This window comes from Tachyglossus aculeatus, chromosome X1, assembly GCF_015852505.1.
Source record: "Tachyglossus aculeatus isolate mTacAcu1 chromosome X1, mTacAcu1.pri, whole genome shotgun sequence".
Classification (NCBI taxonomy): domain Eukaryota; kingdom Metazoa; phylum Chordata; class Mammalia; order Monotremata; family Tachyglossidae; genus Tachyglossus; species Tachyglossus aculeatus.
Genome location: NC_052101.1, coordinates 79,484,481 through 79,509,836, shown reverse-complemented (window position 1 = coordinate 79,509,836; position 25,356 = coordinate 79,484,481). Strand labels below are relative to the sequence as shown.

General features: G+C 44.9%; 1 protein-coding gene across 3 annotated transcripts in view; it reads right to left on the bottom strand.

Moving 5' to 3' along the window:
- Positions 1 to 24,128, bottom strand: part of BICD2 (BICD cargo adaptor 2) — a 154,012-nt gene extending 129,884 nt beyond the window's left edge. The window contains exons 1-2 of one of the 3 annotated variants that reach the window (XM_038772111.1): positions 24,058 to 24,103; positions 23,525 to 23,796 (exon numbers count right to left, since the gene is read on the bottom strand). In XM_038772111.1, coding sequence (XP_038628039.1) covers positions 23,525 to 23,764 — 240 coding nt within the window. In that variant the 5' untranslated portion in view covers positions 23,765 to 23,796; positions 24,058 to 24,103. Of the gene's footprint in view, positions 1 to 23,524 lie in introns of all 3 variants that reach the window. The other 2 variants (XM_038772113.1, XM_038772112.1) reach the window with 2 other exon arrangements.
- Between the last annotated feature and the right edge of the window lie 1,228 nt (positions 24,129 to 25,356).

Genomic DNA, 25,356 nt, shown 5'->3' with positions numbered 1-25,356 from the left:
ACTTGATTTGACCCAGCTATCTCCCTCTGACAGCATTCTCACCAACTCCAACCTTCTACCCTATTCATCAAAAAATGGTATGAGCGCTATGTGCAGAGCACTGTACTAAACACTTGGGAGGGTACTACAGAATTAGCAGAAATGATCCCTGCCCATAACTTTACATTCAATTGAACTACCTCCAAGTCCTTAGTACAGTGCTCTGCAAAGAGTAAGCGCTCAGACACCACTGATTGATTGATTGATGCCCTCCTACATCCATGTGCCTGGCTCCACAGTCTCAGCAGCCATCCCCCTGGAATTAGCTCAGGTATCTGTGGCTAACCCTGGTCCCCAAGGCTTTCAGGAGCTCCTGTCACTGGTTCAGTAGCACCAACAATCCCTATGCCCTTCTGGCCACATCTCTCCTCTCATGCCCACGGAGGCTTTCTGCCAGTCCACTGAGGATCACTCTGGACTTTTTAGCTCCTCTCACCATTCTGGCTGGCTCCCACCTTCACCACACTTATAATAACAATAACAATAATAATAATAATAATGGCACTTATTAAGTGCTTACTATGTGCAAAGCACTGTTCTAAGCGCTGGGGAGGTTACAAGGTGATCAGGTTGTCCCACGTGGGGCTCACAGTCTTAATCCCCATTTTACAGATGAGGGAACAGGCACAGAGAAGTTAAGTAACTTGCCCAAGGTCACACAGCTGACAAGTGGCAGGGTTGAGGTGGAGCGGAGCACTTCTCATGTGCAGCTCCCTCCCTCATTCCCAGCAAAGAGAGCTCAGTGGCCTCTGGCATCTTTGCCTTCAGCACAGAGAATATAGCCTCTTGCCATGGAGACTGGCAATAGCAGGTACCCCAAGTAGCCCAAAAGCCCCTTTTGCAGAACAGCAGCTATTAGAGAGCCTCCACAAGCCAGAGGTGGCATATTAAGTAGTGTGAGGATCCTGGCCCTGCTACATTTGGGAATGGAGCTCCTAGGGGGACCTGGGGACTGTGAGCAGCATCAAGAGCCCAAACATGATGCTAAAGGGAGAGGGAGGACAGCTGCTGAGACTGTGGAGCCTGCTTGCCTGCAGCTCGGTGCAGAAGGTGAGAACCAGTCAGCAAGTAATGACAGGGAGGTAGCTGGGTCAAACCAAGCTGGTTTCCCCCTACTTGCGGCAAAGAGAAGATGCAGGGACCCATTGGGAGAGTCCCAAAAGGGACCCCAACTAAAATTTCCTACCTGCCTCCTGCTGGCCATAACGCATGGCAGTGTGTTATACTGGGCTTTTTTGTTGTTGTTGTTTTAAAGTAAGGGAGGAGACAAACAGCTGGGAACAGGGAAAGGTAGAGCAGTGAGATGATTTACAGGAAGGGATTGACTATAGCTTCTAGGGCAGGGAAGGGCCTAGGATACATCAGGAATTAGCACATAACTCACACTTATACTTGTACTTCCCAAGCGTTTAGTAATGTGCTCTGCACACCGTAAGTGCTCAATAAATACATTTGAATGAATGAATGAACTTGGGTTGCATGCATTTTGGGGTGGCTATAACCTGGAGTAGCCCCTCTAAGTTATCAACTGTAGCTCTTCAAAAATACACACACCTATTAAGTGGGAAGAATGAAGAACTGGGGTGGCTACCAGAACAATGGAGCCTTAACAACCCCATGAAAAACATTGATTTGGACAGCTTCTAGATCTATGGCCTCATTGCAAGGTGAAGAGGTTGGCCCTCTCCCTGGCCCCACATACAAATTTGTACTGGGCAAGTTCCACGGTCCCTTAGAGGTCAGAAGGTGAACAGGCCAACAGCGAGTACAACAGGATACATTCCTTCATTTAGTTCAACAACCCTGGAGTCAATCTGGCATCCCTTTCTAGCCAGGAAAAGAGAAAAAGCTAGCTTTCCTTCCAGAAGCCTCACCCCCACCCCCCCACCCCAAAAGACTCAGCAAGCTCCATTGCTTTCAATGACTTATAAAAAGAATTTTCTAGGATTGCCTAATTGTCAGGGTAATTAAAAGGGCAGGCCTGTGGAGGCTCCCAGAATTCAGGAGGGAGTGGGAAGTTAAAAAGAAAAAAATAAGGTGATCACAGTAACTCTTACAAGCAAGTGTTGCTTGCTTGGTTGTTTGCATTCCTGAGTCAAATATCTTTTAGACAACTTCCGGTCAGAGAAGGGCTTAGCTCTGTTCATGTAAAATCCTGCTGAAAAACAGCAGACAACCATAAGAACGCTCCCCTGTTCTGTCCGGTCCGGCATTTCCCAACCTGTCCTTGTAACTGAAGCAAAATGGTGCTCACTTATCGTTTCTCGGGGCTCAAAAACAGGACCACTGCAAATGTCATTAGAGAATTAAACCAATATTTTTGTCTTATAGGAAAGTGATGGGCAGGGAGTTCTGAGAATATGGACAACTGACTGCAACCCAATACAAGATTATTATATGTCCCTTCCTGACCCACTCTTTGGAAAATTGGAGCTAGGCAATGGAGCAAGGGTCAAATCTCTCTCTCTCTCTCACACACACACACACACACACACACACACACACACACACACACACACAGAGGCAAATCTATGAGTTTTTATTTAGAAACTAGGAGGGAACTCTGAATGTCACTTTGAAATAAATCCTCCTAGCAGTACAAGATTGCATGTGAGTGGGAAGGAGAACCTTGATACAAGACATTTGACATCAGGAAACACCAAATATATCCAATCACGGTGCTAAATTACAACCTTCACAAATTATGAGCCTCGGTGAAATTATTTAAAATAATTAGATCTGACCCATCTAAATGGATTGCTTAATACAGACAGTTCATCAAGGTCACAGTAAATTAGCAAACCCAGCAGCCCAGTGCTTAAAAGCCTGTTCAGGAAAACAAATGACAAAATAGAGCTAGGTGCTTTTTCCAGGAGTTAAGACTGCTGGTTCTGCAAGTCTTAAGATATGAACTTGAATGAGGGGGGAGGAGGAGAGAAGAGATGGGAGCAAAAAAGGGAGAGATTTCAGTTACTTTTAACAATTGGCATTTTCACAGAAAAGGCATTGATCAATCCTCCCTGAAGTTCCAATATGACATACCATCTGGCACAGCAGGCCCGAAAAATCTCTCTGTTCCTTTTAATTGACTCTACCACAAAAAAAGATCACTTGCTTCTTGTGAAACAACTTCCACTATTTCAGTGGCTGTAAGTGCCCTACACCTCCCCAAAATAAAGCTCTTTTCAGAACCAATTTGAAGAACAATACCCTCTTCCAAGTTAATACACTGTACCCATTTGACCTTGTCAGGGCCTTTCTACTTTATCCTGAACAGGAGAGTTCCACATGATTGCACTGACTTAGGTTTTATGTAAACCAGCTGTGTTTATAAGCCAGCACTCTTTCCAGCTGCCAGAGGGAGGGAAGAGAAGGAAAAAGAGAGGGAGAAAAATGGAGTAAGAAGAGTGGCAAAATGAACTCCAATGTGAGCAACAGCCTTTGCCTGGCTATACAAAACATGACAGGACTTGTTCAGCATGTCCAATGAGTTACTGAATTGGGGTAAAAGGGGGAAGACACATTTGTGCTTTTGACAAAAAAAAAAAAAAGCAGGGGGGCAGCAATGCCTTTCAAGATCTCAACTCGGGGACTGCCCGTTGCCAACTGATTTTTCAACTTTTTAGATAATTGATGCAAATGAGACACAAATTTGTCCAGGGCTTTTGGAAACTGAATAACCAAGTAATAAGTATTTTCCAGGGACCTACAATCCTGAGCAGGAACTTTCTCTGCTTCTGCTACTATGCTGTATGGAAGTAGATCCTGATCCATGGACTTTCAAAGTCATTCACCTCTTATCTGGTTTCAGGAGAGAGGAATAAATGAAGGATTCTAAGGACCGATGTTCCATTTTCACACTAAAACATCTGTAACAAATTACAAGATACTCAAGTTCTGCCGCTCAATATTCATCACTGATAAGTATAATAACTAACAAATTACTAAGAGGTCAATGGCTTTCCTATGTAAAAGCCAAAAAAAAAAAAAAAAAAATCAAAGAAGAAACAAGCCTTCCTGATCAAAAAAAAAAAAAAACCCACACAAAAAACCCTACCAATCACATTAGGTATTAAGTTCTACGGCAGATCTTCAGAGAATTGCCTTTCTTCCACAAGATGACAGGTAGCTAGCATTTCAGGATGATTTATATGAGAGTAATTTTAACCTCAGCACAATCTTAGTGCTTTAGAGTGAGCTTCCCTCCTAGCCAATTTGAGATATAGATCATCATGCATTAGGAATCTAAGAGGAAGTTACATAACAAGAAATAGACAACAAGCCTTGGACAGAGTGACTCCAGCTGCTAGACAAAGAACAGACTCTGCATAAGGTCAATTTGGAAGGGGCTATAGCTCAAATAACCTTTTTCTCTGGCTCCCTACATATAGATAGCACACATGCTCTACTACACATTTACTCACAATGTGTGTGCAGAACCCCCCACCCCCCCGGAAAAAAAAAAAAAATCAGAAACTGCAATTTCAACCCAAAAGGCAAAAACGGTAATGGTGTTCCAGCCTTGAAAACAACCTCAGGCATATATATTCATCCCAGACACCTGAAAAATAGGATCAATCTGGTACTTACCAACATACTTAGTAAAACTGATGTTGAGAAATATATCTCCAATGATTCTGTAAAGGAGTATCAATGTCATAGGATTAGTGGATGGATGTTGCTATAAAAATAATTACATTGAGCTTCTTTTTCTGATATTGTGATACCACCTCTATGTGGATGATGACTGAATCTCTCTCACAACCCTAGACCTCTAACCTCCTCAGCAGGCTCATGTTTCCTCCTGCCTCCAGGACATCATGCCCGAAACTGAACTCATCTTCCCATCCAAATCTTCTCTTCCACTTAAATTTCCACTCACATTTGACACCACCATCACCCTTTCCATTTCTCAAGCCAGTAACGGTGACATTACCCTTGCCTCCACCCTCTTTCAAACCTCATATTCAGTCTGTCGCTAAATTCTGTCAGTTCTTCCTTCACATTTCCACGATCCATTCATTCCTCTTCATCCAAATGGCCAACACACTGGTCTAGGCACTTGTCATATCCTGGCATGACTACTCCATCAGCCTCCTCACACGATCTCCCTAACTCCAGTCGATATTTCAGTCTATTGCCTGGATCATTTTTCTAAAATATAATTCTCTCCTCTCTTCGAAAGTTTAAATAGTTAACTATTCCTGTCTGCTTAAAATCTAGCTAAGGTAGTTACAAGTGCTTCTGAATAGGCGGCATTCCATTTGAAAGAGCTGTTTTCCTGGAAAACAATGGCATGATAAGGACTAAGGACACATATCAGGCATTATTTTGAACTTATCCTTATCCTCTCTTCCTAATATCAAACTAAACCCTGTCAGATTCAATCCAGAAAAAAACCCCAACATCCACGTTTCACATGCACACACTCACACAAGATTTGTCGAAGCCCAGGATATAACACAGGCTTTTACTGCCCAGAGATGCCAACACAATCTCTAACAACAGAAGAAGCATTCATAACCAAGGTTCAGTTTCAATGACACCTGTTTTCCCTTTACTCTGGCTGACAATTCAGGTCCTGAGATGTGAGAATTTAATAGTTCCTGGGAGCAAACAGAATGGAGGGAAACCTGGGCTGGCAATCAAAACAGAAATAAGAGCAGAAAGATAAGATCCTCACCATCTGTCTGGAAAGTAGGATGGATCTTAGCAGATGGATATTTAGTGTTAAGGTACTCAGGATTTGTGTCTACACAATCTAAATAATTCAGATCTCCTGGCAAAGATGGATCACCTGGATACCATCAATATAGAACATGTGAATATTGTATGGACTAGTGGAAATGGCATAGAACTAGGAATCAGAAGTTCGGGGTTCTAGTCTTGGCTGTGCCTGCCCCTGGCCTGCTGAGTGACCTCGGGCAAGTCACAATCTCTCTGGTCCCAGTTTCCTCATCTGTAAAATGGAGGGGCAGGACTGGAGGGACAGGACCTCATCACCTCACAGGGACCCTGTCACTCCTCCTTCCTCTTATTCTTTCATCTACTCCCTGGACTTCTGGGCTGCTGTTCTGTCTGGGGGAGAGAGGGGAGAAAAAGTCCCCCTTCTAGACTGTGAGCTCCTTGTGGACCGGGATCCTATCTACCAAATCTGGTGTATTGTATTCTCTCAAACACTTAATACAGTGCTCTGCCCACAGTAAGTGCTCAATGAATACCATTGCTAGATTAATTGGGAGAGGAAGATGACAGGGACCCAGTGTCTAGAAGGGGACCCTGGGGATTTTTGCTCAAGGAAGTCCCCATTTGGTAGTTATGCTGTAGTGCAGAAGGAAAGGCAAATGCCTCAGCAGCAAAAAATAAAATCTGCCTGGCAGAACCACCGGCCTGTACAGAAGTTTCCACTCTCACTGACCTCTAGTTAGCAGAGAAGCTAAAAAGGTACTGAACCAGGGCTGAGCCAGAACTCAGAACAGTGCTCTGCACACAGTAAGTGCTCAATAAATACGATTGAATGAACTCATCCTATATTCATGCTTCAGTGGCTAACAGAGATAATGTCATTAACACACATTTTTCAGAGGAAAACTGTAACTATACTCTCCCAAATGCAGAGTCAGAGAGAAGTAATAACTTGTTTTTTTTTTAATGGTATTTGTTAAGCACTTACTATGTGCCAGGCACTAAATGATGGAATACATACAAAATAATCAGGTTGGACACAGTCCATGTCCCACTTGGGGCTCACATTCTTAATCCCCATTTTACGACTAAGTAACAGGCACAGAGAAGAGGCTTGCCCAAGGTCCCACAGCAGGTCTACGACAGAGCCAGGATTAAAACCCAGGTCCTCCAACTCCCAGACCTGTGCTCTTTCCACTAGGTCATGCTGCTTCCCTAACCTGAACCCCAGAGCAAGCAGCCCCCGCCCTAACCTTAAGAGATCCCAGTTCTTCCTTCCCTTACACTGGGCAATGCACCCGCTCTTAGTTGAAACTGAATGTTTATCATTATGAAGCCAAGACACGAAGAGCAAAGAATAGTGAAGATCCACAAGGTACAGAACAGAAACACTCGGGGTCTTATGGACACTTTTCTCTCAACTGGCACACAGCAAGCACTCAATAAATACCCATGAAAGAACAGGAAAAAAAGCAAAGACAACAACAGAAAACCAAAACAAAGTGGTGCAGGACATTCTACAGCCTGACTCAGATTAAAACTTTCAGAGAACACCCGCTCGAGTACTCAAATACTCTGGACTTCAGCATTAACCAGATGGTCAGAGGTTTTGAATATACAGGAAAGCCAAAAGTGGCTATTTCATAAGAGCTGGCATTTTGTTTAGTCAACTAACTTCTCTGTTTGCATGGCAACCAAGAACCACACCTGAGAGCATAAAGCCTCTAAGAGCAGTGGTTGACATAAACAAGGTCTCTCAGAAGCACCAAACAAGATGGAATATAGTTTCCTAACATGCAGTCTTGAGGGAACTCTGCATTTTGTGAAAGGACAGGTTGGTAGCATTAGTAAGAATGATATTTAATGAGCATCTACTGACTACAATGCATTGTTCTAGACATTTGGAAAATAAAACAAGAGTACAAGACCTGTTCCCTGCACATAAGCAGCTTACACTCTGGGGAGGAGAAAAACAAGAATTTTTTTACAAGGAGCAGATGCAGAATCAATATATTGAATGTTCAGTCGAGTATACATTTAGACCCAGATGCAGAGGAGGGGTATAAATACTCAAGTTCTAAGAGGCAGGAAAATAGAAGTCTTCATAGTGAGGCTAAGTTGGGCCAGCACCCTAACCCAAAACTGAATGAGCTCAGGTCATGACCATTCACCCCAATCAATCGTATTTATTGAGCGCTTACTGTGTGCAGAGCACTGTACTAAGCGCTTGGGAAGTACAAGTTGGCAACATATAGAGACAGTCCCTATCCAATAGTGAGCTCACAGTCTAGAAGGGGGAGACAGAGAACAAAACCAAACATATTAACAAAATAAAAAAAATAGAACAGATATGTACAAGTAAAATAAATAGAGTAATAAATATGTACAAACATATATACATATATACAGGTGCTGTGGGGAAGGGAAGGAGGTAAGACGGGGGGGATGGAGAGGGGGATGAGGGGGCTCAAACAAACCCAGACCCCATCAAACTGTTTCACAGTGCTTTCAAACCAGTAGGGAGGCAAGGGCTGGGAGGCAACCACAAATGCTCTGTCTTTTCACACATGCTCAATCATTCCTATAGATGACTGGAACTACAAATCCCAGCAGCCCACTGGGACAACTGCACATTCTCATCAAACACTGCATACATGCGATAGTACTACACAAACTGGACTTAGATGCTATGGTAACAGGGCTCTACATAAAATCTGTTTATTTTGTATTGATGTCTAGCAACCCCCCATAGACTGTAAGCTCATTGTGAGCAGGGAATGTGACTGCTTATTGTTGTATTGTACTCTCCCAAGTGCTCAGTACAGTGCTCCGCACACAGCAAGCACTCAATACAATAGAATGAAAGACAGGTGTGAGTCAGAACTGAACTAGGTTAGGAATTTGTGGTCAGGCAGGTCTCCACCTCATGGTCTGATAGTGCAGCTGGGGGAGAGAAGAGAGAGGGACAAGGAAGAGCTGGCCTGGAAGAGATACTATAAAGATTAAAAAGGTGCTGCTCTGGGTAACAGGGAGAGATGAAAGTGTGGTGGGAGGGAAACAAACTGAGTAGAACATCCGTCTTGCCCTTAATACTGTGAGCTCCTTGTGGCCAGGGAATGTGTCTACCAACTCTGTTGTACTGTCTTCTCCCAACCACTTAGTACAGTACCACTGCACATGGTAAATGCTTGAAAAATTCCACCGATTGATTTGAAGCTAATGTGAAAAATCAAACTCTTCAGATTGTCATCCAAGAGGATGGAAAATTCTGGGATATATAAAATTTCCTAGAAGGGTAGGTCCTGAAATGTAATCAAACACCAAAGCCAAAGGAAAGGCTAAAGAACTGCATACCTGGACAACAATCAACCCAATCAATAAAGGTACTTATTGAGCACTATGTGCAGAACACTACTTACTAAGTACTTGTATTGAGAGTACAATAGAGTTGGCAGACATGATCCCTGCTCACAAGAAGCTTACAGTCAACAGGGGGAGTCAGGAGACCCGAGTTTGCTGTGTGACCTTGGGTAAGTAACTTCACTTCTCTGTGCCTCATTTTCCTTATCTGTAAAATGGGGATTATATCCTACCCCCTCCTACTTAAGACTGCATGCCCCAAGTAGGATGGGGACTGTGCCCAACCTGATTATCTTGTACTTATCCCATAATTTAGTACAGTGTTTGGCACATAGTAAGTGCTTATTAAAATCATCATATGCCATCGAGTCATTTCCAGTCCATAGTGACTTTATGGACATATTTTCTCCACAGTGTCCTATCTTCTACTACATCTGTAGTTGTTCTGGTATGTATATCCATACCATTATTACTATTCCATAGAACATAGCCACTGCTTGACCATTTCCCCACTGGGCCTCCTAGTCAACATCTCATACCAGGACTACGAAAAGGCCACAGTGGTCTGAGGAGCCGGTGCATTTTTACTTCCCAAGATCACAGCCAAATTGACCCTTCCTAGCAATTTGAATCCATAAACTGATCAAACTTTATTGGACAAAATTGGACTAGATCAGGAAGAACAACTTTCTGGCCCTGATTTGACACAGAAGACACCACCTAAGGACATGGGGGCTTCACCTGAATCCCAGTATCCCTTTTCTAAGAGGACCACCAATCCCCCCCCCCACCCAAAAAAAAAGCTAAGGAGGAAACTAAAAACATCCACATACAATCTCACCCACACACAATCTGCATGGCTATCCTGTTCACTTAAAAACAGATGTTATATTAACATGCACAGAAGTGTGCCATTAGGGTGAGCTATAGCTCTATCAAAAGAGTAATGCATATTGTGCCGAGTTGGCTTTTTTACTTCAGTCATCGGCTCTAAAGTAGAAAACGCAGCTCCACGTCACTTGCAAAGTAAATCCCTCCCAGATCATATTTCTCCATCCATGTTCTAGGCCTCCGTTGCTCAGCTACCATTTTCTGCACAAACAAGCCCCTATATTCTGTCAAGAAAGTAAAGAAAACAAATGCATGCCTGCAGAATGACTCAAACCCTGGAAGGAGACTTCTGGCCCTTCACTGATGCAGATTAGTTAGAACTGAGCAGGCACTGGGAAGGGGAACCGCCAAAACTATTATTTCCAGAACACTCCTGTTTTTCATTAAACTCCCCCTTCCCCTCCTCAAATTCTCACTCCTCACAGAGACTGTTGGAAATGGAAGATGGCAATGACCAGCAGTGTTGCTTTGTCTTGGAAAACAAAATGCAAGAATGGGGAGAGAGGGAGTGAGATCAAGCCAGTTGATCTGATTTTCCACAACATGTTATCTTTCAGGACTTGCCCCTCTGCCTTCATGAAATGAGAGTTCTCCCAAGGACTGATGGAGATCTGACCTACTCTGGAAGTTCCATGCCTCAATCAGACCACTACACTGCCCAGCCCTGCGTGATCCTCGTTGTCATAGAAAAAGCTCAATTCAACTATCTGTACAGTAAGAGAGATATTACTATCGTCTACCTCGCCACTGACCTCTCACCTACTTCTTGCCTCTGGCCTGGAACACCCTCCCTCCTCACTCATATCTGACAATCACTCTCCCCACCTTCAAAGTCTTACTGAAGGCATATCTCCTCACAGAGGCCTTCCCTGACTAAGCCCTCATTTTCTCTTTTCCCACTCCCTTCTGCATCATCCCTGCACTTGGATTTGCTCTCTTTATTCACCCCTCCCTCAGCCCCACAGCATTTTTATACATACCATAATTCATTTATTTATATTAATGTCTGTCTCCCCCTCTAGATTGTAAGCTCACTGTGGGCAGGGAATGTATCTACCAACTCCGTTACACTGTACTCTCCCAAGCACTTAGTACAGTGCTCTGCACACAGTAAGCACTCAATAAATGTGATTGCTTGATTGGTTAATGTGAAGTCTAGAAAACAATTTTTCTGAGCCAAAAGGCATGCAATTGAGCCTCAGCCTCCACTGAGGTAATTCTTACAGAACTTTCTATTGCAAAATCTTAGATGTCTTATAAGGAAGGAAACATAATAAAGACTGCTAAAAAAATCTGTACTTCCCTACTTTGAATCTTTGACCATGTGCTCTGACCTTTCTGCACTGTCATCAACATCCAGTGTAGGAAAATTGATCACAGCTTCAATTCCCAAAGAGCCCCCCCCCACCCCCGCCCAAAGACAATATGTGTCCATCAGCCAAAACAAAGCAACCCACCCATGTGGTCAGCATTTATCCAAAAGACTGTCAAGTTCCAGATGGGTCCACTGCCTACCAATAATATCACATTGGTGGCCTAATCACGCAGACCAAATCTCTTAAAATCCAAAATGTTCTCTCGCCTCGGAGAATAAATGGCTAGAAATTGGAACCTGAAGATTCTGTTGGTGGCCTAATCACTGACCGAATCTCTTAAAATCCTAAATGTTCTCTTGCCTTGGAGAATAAATGGATACATTCAGAAACTCAAAGATTCAACTGATCAATCTATAGCATTTATTGAGCACTTACTGTGTGCAGAGCACTGTAAACGTTCAGGAGGATGCAACTGAGTTGGTAGACAAGTTCCCTGCCCACAACAAACTTACAGTCTAGAGGGGGATAAAGACATTAACAAAAATAAATTATGGCTATATACAGAAGTACTATGGAGCTGAGGTAGGGAGTGAATAAAGGGTGCAAATCCAAGCACAAGAGCAAGAATCTCCCCGCCTCACACACAACCTGTCCCAGCTCGACTTGTCATACCCTGTGAACATGGGCATGAGTTCTGTTTCTCTTTCTGAGAATGGATTTGTCAGCGGTGGTCCCTCCTCTTGCAGGTGAATCATGAGTATTCTTGACTTTCTGCTCGTGAAGTGCTCAGAATTGCAAAGAATAATCTGTTTTACTTTAACGATGGTGGTAACTCACTGATGGAGATCTTTTGTAGCTAGGTTCTGGCAACACTCAAGGTTAGTGCAGAATTGTTTTTTCAACAAAAAAGAGTAATCCAGAGAATGTAAACTATGCAGTCTCCTCCACTCAGTGTATATTTTTTACGACCTTCAGCAAACAATCAAAGCCAAATTTTGGCTGCCTTTTTCCCCATGTCTGTCATCTTATGGGCATGGAATCGTCTGTACCTATTCTTTCATATTATACTCCCCCAAGAGCTTAGTACAGTGCTCTGCACACAGTAAGCACTCAAATATCATTGATTTTTTCAGTGACCAAATTTACACCAAAAAACACTTTGAGGGGAAATGAAATGTCTACACTCAAACATCTCCTTCCCCTAATGTGCAAATTCCCTGGGTTAACACTATGGTAATTCAATTGCTGTTAATAAAATCTTCTTAGAGGAGACCAAGTTACTCCAACATGTGGCAGGTCAAGTCAGCATTGGTTTCTAGTATCTGGTTCTTTTCGACTCAGTTCCCTAAACGAAGATTTCAAAACATTCCTGGAATACCACTGACCCCAAAACCTGCTCCTTTACAGGCGCTCACAATGTAACAAGGGAGGTATCCAACTTTGGTCCTCTAAATAAATATTTAATCAAGTCTTCTTCTTAACTGGGCCAATTTAAATGGACAAATCTGGTTACCTGATATACACCAATAATATTTCATAGTATGATGAATAGAGAAGCAGCATGGCTCAGTGGGAAAGAGCACGGGCTTTGGAGTCGGAGGTCATGGGTTCAAATCCCGGCTCCGCCAATTAGCTGTGTGTCTTTGGGCAAGTCACAATTTCTCTGGGCCTCAGTTACCTCATCTGTAAAATGGGGATGAAGACCGTGAGCCCCCCGTGGGACAACCTGATCATCTTATAACCTCTCCAGCGCTTAGAACAGTGCTTTGCACATAGTAAGCACTTAATAAATGCCATTATTATTTATTTATGATTTATTTAAAACAACGAAGCACAGATTAGCTTAACATGAGGACTTGGCAAGCCTAAGGTGCGACCAGCAGTTCAGGGAGTCCTTAGAGCATTTATCTTGTTTACCTGAAGTGTGGTTGCCCCACTTCTGCTTACCATACAACTGCTTTGGTATCTTTGCTGTCAACCATTCTTTGCACCTGACTAGCCCAGCACAACTGTACTGCAACAAGCACAGACTCAATATTTTTATGCTGTAACATTGCTTACCAGATATGACCAGCATGGCTCAGTGGAAAGAGTACAGGCTTGGGAGTTAGAGGTCATGGGTTCTAATCCCAACTCCACCACTTGTATGTTGTGTGACTCTGGGCAAGTCACTTAACTTCTCTGTGCCTCAGTTACCTCATCTGGAAAATGAGGATTAAGACTGTGAGCCCTACGTGGGGCAACCTAATCACCTTGTATTCCCCCCAGCGTTTAGAACAGTGCTTTGCACATAGTAAGTGCTTAACAAATGCCATCATTATTATTACAGAGCAGATAGATACAAAACAGTGCAAAAATCAGTAACGAGACCTCTGAGCTGTATTTCCTCATCTTCCAGAACATTTCATATCAACCTTTGGTAGCTAAAAAACAAGTTTAGGTGCCCTGAGAAGTTCACCAGACCTGAAGATTATACCATGACAGTATGGCCAGTCAACTGAGAATTAGTGGCACTGTGCCCAACTCCAAACCATCCCAGATAATAATAATAATTATGGTATTTGTTAAGCACTTACTATGTGCCAGACACTGTATTAAGTGCTGGGGTGGATACAAGCTAATCTGGTTGGACACAGTCCCTGTCCTATGTGGGGTTCACAGCTTCAATCCCCATTTTACAGATGAGGTTACACGCATAGAGGAAGTGAAGTGACTTGCCCAAGGTCACACAGCAGACAAGTGGTGGAGCCAGGATTAAAATCCTTGACCTTCTGACTCCCAAGCCCATGCTCTATCCACTGTGCCCTGCCCCATCCCCCACAAAGTGAAGAAGGATTGCCCTACAGACCCCTTATTCTTCATGTAGTTTATGTAGCCACACTACAAAAAAGCTGGAAAGCTTGTTCTTTTGTTCCACCAAGAAATCATTTCATAGCAACACACTGTACACATCATCAAAAACTCTGACCAGTCACCCAAGAGGTACTCTAACAGCATTCTTGACTCAAAAGTACATAATGCAAAAGATTAAATAGACTCATCTTAAACAAATATTTAGAAGACCAGTAATGTATCACCCCACACCAAGGAAATCCAATGCACAGTCAACAATCAATTGGTAGTATTTATTGAATTCCTTACTCTGGGCAGAGCACTGTACTAAGAAGAGTACAATAGAGTTAGATCCCTTCCCTCAAGGGGCTTCAAATTTAGCGGGGTAGACAGAAAAAAACTATTTACAGATAGAAGAGACAGGAAAAATAAATACGCAAAATGAGCATGGCTTAGTAGAGTCAAGTCATCATGTACAAAACTGTTAGAGAGAGGTGCTTAAGTATGTAACTGGGGCCAGAGTGCTGAGGTGGTAGAAGAAAAATTAATCTAGGAAGAACTCCTGGAGAAGATGCAATTTCAGAAGGGCTTTGAAGATGGGGCTAGATATGGTCTGGCATGAAGGAAGGCAGGAGTGAACAGGAGGTCAGCAGTAAAAGTGCCAAAACAATGTACAGGAAGTATGGGTTAACTTGAGAGGAAGGAGGAATGCAAGCTAGGGTATAATGGGAGAAGAGAGTGGGCATGTAGTAGTACCATTTTATGAGTTCCCTGGGGTGGGAGGAGGAGGAAGAGAACAGACTGAGTGCTTTAAAGGCCGACAGAAGAGGAATGGGCAGCCATTACAGATTTTGTAGGAGTGGGGAGACATGACCAGAATGACATTTTAGAAAAATGATTTAAGAAGCAGAGTGAAACATGGACTGGAGAGGAAAGAGACCAGAGGTTGATGCAGCAGTTAAGCATGAATATGGCAAGTGCCTGGACCAGTGTAGTGGTCACTTAGAAAGAAACAGATCCTGGATATGTTATGGAGGAAGAATTGACAGAATTTGGCAACAGACAATGTGACAGACAATGTGGGGGTTGAAAGTGAAGGAGGAACTGAGGATGATGTCAAGGTTATAGGTTTGAGACAGGAAGGATTGGTGATATTGCAAAGTGTGGAAGAGGATTTGAGAGAAGATGAGTTCAATTTTGGACATGTTAAGCATCAGGTATTGGCAGAAAATCTATGTACAGATACCCTGGAGGCAGGAGGAAATATGCAATTGCAAAGAAAAGTCAGGGCTAACAAGGTAGATTTGGAAGTCATTTATATAGAGGGGGTACTTAGAGTCAGGGGCACGGATGCATTCCCTAAGGAAGTGATGGTAGATTAAGAGACGGGGACCCAGAATATAGCCTTGAGGGACACCCACAGTTAGGTAGACAACAGAGGAAGATCCAGGGAATGAGACTGAGAAGGATCCACCAAAGAGATCCTAAAAAAACCCTCTCTTGACCCCACCTCACCTTCTAGCTATCGCCCCATCTCCCTCCTACCATTCCTTTCCAAACTCCTTGAACGAGCTGTCTACACGCACTGCCTCAAATTCCTCAACGCCAACTCTCTCCTCAACCCCCTCCAGTCTGGCTTCCGTCCCCTACATTCCACGGAAACTGCCCTCTCAGAGGTCACCAATGACCTCCTGCTTGCCAAATCCAACGGCTCATACTCTATCCTAATCCTCCTCGACCTCTCAGCCGCCTTCGACACTGTGGACCATCCCCTTCTCAACACGCTATCCAACCTTGGCTTCACAGACTCCGTCCTCTCCTGGCTCTCCTCTTATCTCTCTGGCCGTTCATTCTCAGTCTCTTTTGCAGGCTCCTCCTCCCCCTCTCATCCCCTTACTGTAGGGGTTCCCCAAGGTTCAGTTCTTGGTCCTCTTCTGTTCTCGATCTACACTCACTTCCTTGGTGACCTCATTCGCTCCCACGGCTTCAACTATCATCTCTACACTGATGACACCCAAATCTACATCTCTGCCCCTGCTCTCTACCCCTCCCTCCAGGCTCGCATCTCCTCCTGCCTTCAGGACATCTCCATCTGGATGTCTGCCCGCCACCTAAAACTCAACATGTCCAAGATTGAACTCCTTGTCTTCCCTCCCAAACCCTGCCCTCTCCCTGACTTTCCCGTCGCTGTTGACGGCACTACCATCCTTCTTGTCTCACAAGCCCGCAACCTTGGTGTCATCCTCGACTCCGCTCTCTCATTCACCCCTCACATCCAAGCCGTCACCAAAACCTGCCGGTCCCAGCTCCGCAACATTGCCAAGATCCGCCCTTTCCTCTCCATCCAAACCGCTACCCTGCTCGTTCAAGCTCTCATCCTATCCTGTCTGGACTACTGCATCAGCCTTCTCTCTGATCTCCTGTCCTCGTGTCTCTCCCCACTTCAATCCATACTTCATGCTGCTGCCCAGATTGTCTTTGTCCAGAAATGCTCTGGGCATGTTACTCCCCTCCTCAAAAATCTCCAGTGGCTACCAATCAATCTGCGCATCAGGCAGAAACTCCTCACCCTCGGCTTCAAGGCTCTCCATCACCTCGCCCCTTCCTACCTCACCTCCCTTCTCTCCTTCTACAGCCCAGCCCGCAACCTCTGCTCCTCTGCCGCTAATCTCCTCACCATGCCTCGTTCTCAGCTGTCCCGCCATCGACCCCCAGCCCACGTTATCCCCCGGCCTGGAATGCCCTCCCTCCACACATCTGCCAAGCTAGCTCTCTTCCTCCCTTCAAGGCCCTACTGAGAGCTCCCCTCCTCCAGAAGTCCTTCCCAGACTGAGCCCCGTCCTTCCTGTCCCCCTCCTCCCCCTCCCCCCGCCTTACCTCCTTCCCCTCCTCAAAGCACCTGTATATATGTATATATGTTTGTACGTATTTATTACTCTATTTTATTTGTACATGTTTATTCTAATTATTTTATTTTGTTAATATGTTTTGTTTTGTTCTCTGTCTCCCCCTTCTATACTGTGAGCCCACTGTTGGGTAGGGACTGTCTCTAGATGTTGCCAACTTGTACTTCCCAAGCGCTTAGTACAGTGCTCTGCACACAGTAAGCGTTCAATAAATACGATGGAATGAATGAATGAATGAGAACGAGGAAAGAATGACATCAGGAAAACCAAGGTTAAGTGGCCCAGTGGAAATAAGCACAGGCCTAGGAATTAGATGACCTGGGTTCTAATCCTAGATCTGCCATTTGACTGCTGTGTAACATTGAGCAAGTCACTTAACTTCTCTGTGCCTCAGTTTCAACTGTAAACGGGGATTAAATCCTACACTCTCCTACTTAGACTGAGAGCCCTATGTGGGCCAGGGAACATGTTCAATCTAATTATCTTGAATCTACCCCAGTGCTTAGTACAGTGCTTGGCACATAGTGTTCCAGAAGGGGTTGGTCCAGATTTTTGAGTAGTCAAGCCAGTCATTCATATTTATTGAGTGCTTACATATTTATTAAGCGCTTAGTACAGTGCTCTGCACATAGTAAGCGCTCAATAAATACGATTGATTGATTGATTGATTACTGTGTGCAGAGTACTGTACCTAGCATGTAGGAGAGCACCCTATAACAGACACATTCCCTGCCCACAACAAGCTTACAATCTACAGGGGGAGACAGACATTAATATAATTAAAGTTACAGATGTGCATAAGTGCTGTGGGGCTCGGGGGGTGGTGGTGGTGTCAGGGAGATGCAGAAGGGAGTGGGAGAAGAGGAAAGGGGGGCTTGGTCAAGGAAGGCCTCAAAGGAGATGAGCCTTCAAGACACATGCCTGAACCAAGGTGGTGGTCATTAGAATGGAGAGGAAGGTTCATTAACAGTATAGGGCTGAAAGCTGTCACTGAATTCAGATCTGCTTATTGTATCTGCCCCAGGGTAAACACAGTGCTAGGCATTTAGTGTCTAATGAACACCACAGTTATTACTGAATTTTCCTGCCCAGGCAGTACCCTGTACAATGTTGCACCCATCAACTGAGAAAGAGGAGGAAAACTGAATTGATATGACCACTGTGCCATTTGGGAAAATATGGGAAACATGTGATTGAATGTGGCATCAATTCTACCCTCAAATCTATCAAGCACATTTCTTCCTCCCTTCAAAGCCCTCTACTGTCTCTATAAAGCATTCCCCAACAGATATGCACTTCCATAGTCAGGCCATCCCAATCTTTTCTTAACACTTAAGTGTGCATCAGTTCATTTATTTCTTTTTTCCTTACTTTGGTTGTTACCAGTTGTTCTCATTATATGTATCCTACCTGCGTCTGCCTTGTCTTTACCATTGGCTCCTCAAGGGCAGGGACAGCATCTTCAATCAACCAATGGTATTTATTGAGTACATACTGTATGCAAAGCACTGTACTAAATGCTTGGGAGAGTACAGAGTTGGTAGACATGTTCCCTGTCCACAACAAACTTACAGTCTACAGTCTTCTACTTTTACTGAATACTCTCATGCTCCTAACTCTGCCCACAGTAGCTGCTCAATAAACACTCTGAATAAGCTTGGAGTTCTTTTTTGCATGGAATTTTGTAGAAAGTAGTTGTTCTTTGCCCCAATTTATTTGGGGAATACTTAATATTAGGCATTAAGCCAGCAATGCACCATGACTAAGCTGTCCAGTAGTTTTTGCCTATGTGTCCTCCTGCAGACTGTTGGTCCCTTGTAGGTAGGGAACATTTCTACCAACTCTTTTGTATTGTACTTTGTCAAGTGCTTAGTACAATGTTCTGCACACAGTAGAAAAGCAGCATGTAAACTCAGGCCAACTTTCTGTATGACTAAGACTTGAACTGGCCACAGAGGTCATGAATCCAGTTTCTCCATTTACTTTGTATCATCTACAAGCCACACACACTCAGTTCTCATATAATGTGGGCCTTGTGCTCTCATAAAATGCTGTGTTACAGAAAGCTTGCACTATAATACTCACCTATTTTGATACCATACATGTACACACAAACCATTCCTTTTGGTACCGCAGGCCACACACCCAAATAGGCTCACTTTGTCAGACATATGTTTCCTAATTCCCTAACCATGCTCTAGTGAGTCAATTGTACTTACTGTGTGCAGCACTATACTAAGCACTTGGGAGAGTACACTATAACAATAAACACACACATTCCCTGACCATAATGAGTTTACAGTCTAGAGGACAAGCTTACAGTCTAGAGGACCAAAATTCACAATGTCAAATCCAACAGCCTCTACTCCAGCCTAATCCTCCTCAACTTTTCAACTACCTTTGACACTGTGGACTACTCCCTTCTCCTACAAACATTATCTAACCTTGGTTTCAGACACCCACCTCTTCTGGTTTTCTTCCTATCTGTCCAGCCACTCATTCTCAGTCTTCTGCATGCTCTTCCTCTGCCTCCCACCCTCCAACTGTAAGAGTCTCTCAAGGCACGTTTCTGGGTCCCTTACTATGCTCCCTTCTGTGTTGCCCTTACGCTTGAATCTGTACCCGCTAAGCACTTGATAGTTACCCCATTCTCAGTCCCACAGCATTTATGTACATATCTGTAATTTCATCAGTCTGCCCCTTTAGACTAAGCTCCTTGTGGGCAGGGAGCATATCTAAGAACTCTTAGATTGTACTCACAAGCACTTAGTACAGTGCTCTGCACAGAGTGAGTGCTCAATAAATACAACAAATGCATTGGAACTCCCTCCCCCTTCATAAATGATAGACCAACACTCTCCCCTTCTTCAAAGCCTTATTAAAATCTCATCTCCTCCAAGAAGCCTTCCCCAACTAAGCCCTCATTTCCCTAGCTCCCTCTCCCTTCTGCATCACCTGTGCACTTGATATTCACCCCATCCTTAGACCCACAGCATCTATGTACATATCCATAATTTGAGCATCTGTTTCCCCCCCTAGACTGTGAGCTCATTGTGGTCAGAGAATGCATCTATAACCTCTGTTGTATTGTACTCTCCCAAGAGCATAGTACAGTAGTCTCCATGCAGCAAGTGCTCAGTAAATATGATTGATTGAAACACATTATGGCATGAGTGTATTTGGCATGACAGGATCACCAACAATGAAGGTAACCAGCTTAATGTATATTAACCTACAAATAACAAGTGTTCAGGATGAGTATTTATTTCATTTGTATATGTTTATTCTATTTATTTTATTTTGTTAATATGTTTGGTTTTGTTCTCTGTCTCCCCCTTCTAGACTGTGAGCCCACTGTTGGGTAGGGTCTGTCTCTAGATGTTGCCAACTTGTACTTCCCAAGCGCTTAGTACAGTGCTCTGCACACAGTAAGCGCTCAATAAATATGATTGATTGTACTTCCCAAGCGCTTAGTACAGTGCTCTGCACACAGTAAGCGCTCAATAAATACGATTGAATGAATAAATGAGTCAGCTTATCAATTCACTTCTTGGGTGTTCCAAGAGGCCTGGAACCAATAACAATTCTGGGAAAAGAATTCTGGGGGAAGCAGCGTGGCTCAGTGGAAAGAGCCCAGGCTTTGGAGTCAGAGGTCGTGGGTTCAAATCCCGGCTCCACCAATTGTCAGCTGTGTGACTTTGGGCAAGTCACTTAACTTCTCTGGGCCTCAGTTCCCTCATCTGTAAAATGGGGATGAAGACTGTGAGCCCCCCATGGGACAACCTGATCACCTTGTAACCTCCCCAGCACTTAGAACAGTGCTTTGCACATAGTAAGCGCTTAATAAATGTCATTATTATTATTATTAAAAGAAAGAAACAGGACACCTTGGGCAGTGATGGCTATTTGGGGGTTATTTTTTCTTCAATTTTACTCTGCCACTAGGGAAATATATAATCCAAGCTTGGCATATTTTCTCTGCTATTTCCATCTTGTTTATGAGAAAGGAGCAGCCAGGCAATTGTTTATGTCAAATGAGTGTCACTCAGGTTAGGGCTGAGCGAAAGGAACATTTATTGCCAAACAATACAACAAGTTCCAGGCCACAAAGCCTATGGGCAATGAGGCAACCTAAGCCACAGGCATGACTTCTCTAAAACTAAACAACAGACCACACATACTCCCTCTCTCAAAATAGCAATGTCTTAAGTTTCCAAAAGAAATCAACGAGACACAGGAATCCCACTCTTCAACCTCCCAACAACTAATTACTAGCTGAAGTAGAATTCTTATGAAAGTGTATATTTCTTGATCTGTGGAAAATGGAGACAAACCCTTACTGCAGACAGTATACAAGGGATCACACAGACCTACCCAAACGGGTTAGAAATTTTGTTTGGGAAGTCAGTCACAGGACACTTCCATTAACTCCTAAAAGCAATTTCTAGTTCCCTGATGCCCCTCCCTCTTCTTTAAATGAGCCAAGACTGCACCACATTCATTATTATGGAGTAGGCCTCTTCCTTAGGAACTTTAGTTCCCTGGAATAGAAATTAATGGCACTGAAACAAAGAATACCAGGAGAAATACAACTCAGATTTGCAGTCAGATCCTCTTGCAATCAATACTTATCACTTCATTTTCTATAGGGGAAAAGTACCCAAGAGTTGAAATAAATCCTTTTTCAAGATGTCTCATTCTTGAGAAATACTCATGTCAAATAAGACCATAAGTTTAGCATTTGTTCTTGCAAATTTGGTCTAGACTCCTTTATGTCCTGTTTACTCACCCACATAACTCGTGGATTTGGGAGAGTGACAAATACATGAACACTGCATTAAGTCTGACCAATTAGAGTAAAGGGTGCCAGGCTAATCTGATCCATCTGAACACCACCTGATTAGTCCGGTAGACTATAAACTCGTCAAGGGCAGGAAAGTGACTACCAACTCTGTTATACTAATGATCTCCTAAACACTGAATATAGTGCTCTGCACACAGTAAGTGCTCAATAAATGGCACTGATTGATTACTCCCCTTAAACGTTGAACTGTTCACAAATCCAGATGCCTTTGAGATGAGATTTGTCACCTTTTCTTATTTTGTGTCCCAAATGCACTATCAGCATGGAGATTAGGATCCAACCCCCTACCACCACCACCACTCAAGGCCTGGATATTATAAAGCTTAGACTCTCAAGAAGTGACTATGCATGTTCAGAAACACCATGGCTCAGAATAATCACTCGCCTCTACACTGAAAGCTCCTTGTGAGCAAGGGAATGTTTCTAACTCTGTTGTATTGTACACTCTCAAGCGCTTAGTATAGTGCTCTGCCCATGGTAAGTGCTCCATAAAGATCACTGATTGATTGAAGGTAGTGTGGCCTACAGGAAAGAGCAGCGGCCTGGAAGTCAGGAGACCTGGGTTCTACTCTTGGCTCAGTCACTTACCTGCTGTGTGACCTTGGGCAAGTCATTTCACTGTGCCTCAGCATCCTCATCTTGTAAAATGAGATTTAAATAGCTGCTCTCCATCCCCCCTAGATTGTGAGCCCCAAGTGGATAAGGTACTGTGTCCAAACCTATCTTGCATCTACTCCAGTGCTCAGTAAAGAGTTTGGCACATAACAAGTGCTTGACAAATAAACGATTATTATTGGTAATAGCAACCTGGCCCGAAACTGCACACATCTATCGTTCAGTTCCAACCTGGTTGCTTTCCTTGTGCCTGACTTACACCCTCCCCATCCCACTAAACCCCCACCCACCCCAGGCCTGGTCATTTTCTGGGTCCAGAGGCTAAAGTCTCTTCCCAAGGCAGAACCTCTCTGCTGTCTAAGCCCTGTGCTAACAGTGAGGGTGGAAGAGGGTTATTCTAGGGGAAGTTCCCTCCGAGTAGAAAGCCTCATGTCAAGATGCATGTGGTCAGTAGTCCCTCTCTGTTCGGACTTTCAAGAAACCTGAGAGTCTTCTATGGGGCCACCGATCCCTCTTTGGAAAAAAAAAAAAAAAAAAAGAGGGGTACACTCCAGGTCACATTTCTGTTCTCCCCCAGGCTGACCACTGGCATGTCTCCCCAGTTACCCTTTTTAAGACCCTTCCACGAACCACTACGGGGGAAGTGAACGGCGGAGGTTGCAGTCGGCCCTGGCCGTGCACCGCGCCGCACCGCACTGCACCGGGAAGTGGAGGAAGTGGGTGGGGGCAAGAGAACGGTTTAAGGGAGGGGCCGATCGATCTGAAGACCCTTTGTCGGCCTTCCCAGTATCTCCACTTCTCCTCGGACCGAGGGCTCCAGATGCCGAGCCTAATCTCCATGCCCCCCGAGCCCCTCTCCGGGCCAAGAGCCACAGTGTCGAAGCCTGTCCCCCTCCTCCCTCCCTGACATGTTGGCCGGGGGGCGAAGATGCTACACACGTGTGCGGAAGGGGGGGGGCGGGGGGGAATGATGATGATAAGTGTAACAGGGAGAACCCGAAAGAAAGGACGGTTACCTCCTTGAGTTGCTCCATCTCGCCACGGATGGTCTCATATTCAAGCTCCAGTTCCTCATACTGCTGTTTGAGCTGCTGTTTCTCCTCCAGCACCGCCAGCCCATACTCGGCCGCCTGAATCTTCTCGCGGGTGGTCTCGCTTAGTTCGTGGAAGAGCCGCTTGACCTCACTCCGCAGCCACTCGGGCTGCGATTCCATCACCAGCTTGGTGTATTCCTCCTCCTCCGTGACCCCCGACATGACTGGGGAGAGCGGGGGGACCGCCCCACGGGCTAGGTAGAGATCGAAAGCTTTAGGAAGAGAGGCAGGGGGCAGTGGGGAAAGACACGCTACACGGCGCCCGGTTACACCTCAGCAGCTGCCGGCTCCCATCCCGACCGCCCCCGGCCCTCGGCTGGCACCAGATGGGGTTCCCTTGCCGCCCCTGTTGGCCATGAATCGGAGGAGTGGGCTCTGCCCCGGTCCCCTGATCGGTAGCCTCCTCTACTCCTCTGCTCTCGCTTTGGGTGTTACACCATTCTAGCCGCGCCTACCCGACTGGCTGGGCACTGCCGCCCGCCCTTGCTCGAATGAAACTGGGAGGGCAGCACCGCAGTGAACTCATTCACTAGGCACGCCACCGTCGCTGAGTCTGCACAGAAGGATTGTAGGGGCTGTAGTCCCGCCTGGCTTCCCAGCCCTTCCCGGCTTCGCGAACTACAAGCCCCAGAAGACCCAGAGGCCGCTGCTTTTCTTCCCCTCCCCTTCCCATCCCGCCCCACCCATTACCACTGTGGGAGGCTGGGAATGGGGTGTGGCGGTCACCCCATTGATGTGTGATTGGGGTGTGATTGGTCAGACCCGCTGGAGAAGGGCGGCTCTTCCTCTTTGTATCGCCGGTCCTATTACGTTTCACTGTGTCCCGTTCCTCCTCTCTTCTGTTTGTTTTCCCTTTCCGGCCCCGAAATATTAGCATTCCCAAGCCAGGCAGCTTTTGCCTTTTGTGTGTGGGTGTGTGGTCACGCAAGAGAGAATGGAGTGGTTGATTAATCTCCCTGGTGATTGACTAGCTTGTTCATGTCTTTCCCCTACGGCGCTAGTGCAATGCAGTAGGGGTTCCGTGAAATTAATTGAGAAAGCTCCACGGCTTTTTGTGCATTTAACCAAACCCTTTCCCCGAGCTCACTGCGGGAAGTGTCACTGTAAATTTCCTTTCATGCCCACACCAGGTAGAACTGCACAGAACTCGAGCAGCATAGAGATGGTGTCCAAGACACCTGAACTGTACCAATGGGGGGGAAAAAAATTCTCAGTCTTCAAAATACTGTGTTTTAGAAAAAAAAAAATGAAATGAAAATGAGCTCGACTTTTCCCTGCAGCCTCCTGACCTTAGGTGGCAGCACCCAACCTGAATATTTTCGATGCCAGTCAGGCACCCTGGCACACAGTGGGCACAGTTGACAGATTGAATGTATTTGCACTGTATCCAAATGGGAGATTATTAAAAGTAAAATGCAGTATGGCTAGGCGATCTACCACCCTCGTCATGGACAGCAGGACAAGCCCCTGGCTCATCACCAGAGCTCACCAGGGATGGATGAGTCGGGCCCCGCCTGGCATCAGCGGAGAAACAGAAGTGACATCACCATCTTGCAACTTCATTTCTAGTTCGGCCTCCTCCCTTTCCATTGTAAGGGCTAGTGATGACAGCCTGCCCTGCTCAAAGACTTGTTTGGGGGCAAAGCTATTAGGAGCTATGGCCCACCCATACTTTCAATTTTTTTTTCCTACTCTAAAGCATCTTCAGGGATTTGAAGCAACAAAGACTGCAAGGTTGATTTGAAATGGACTGG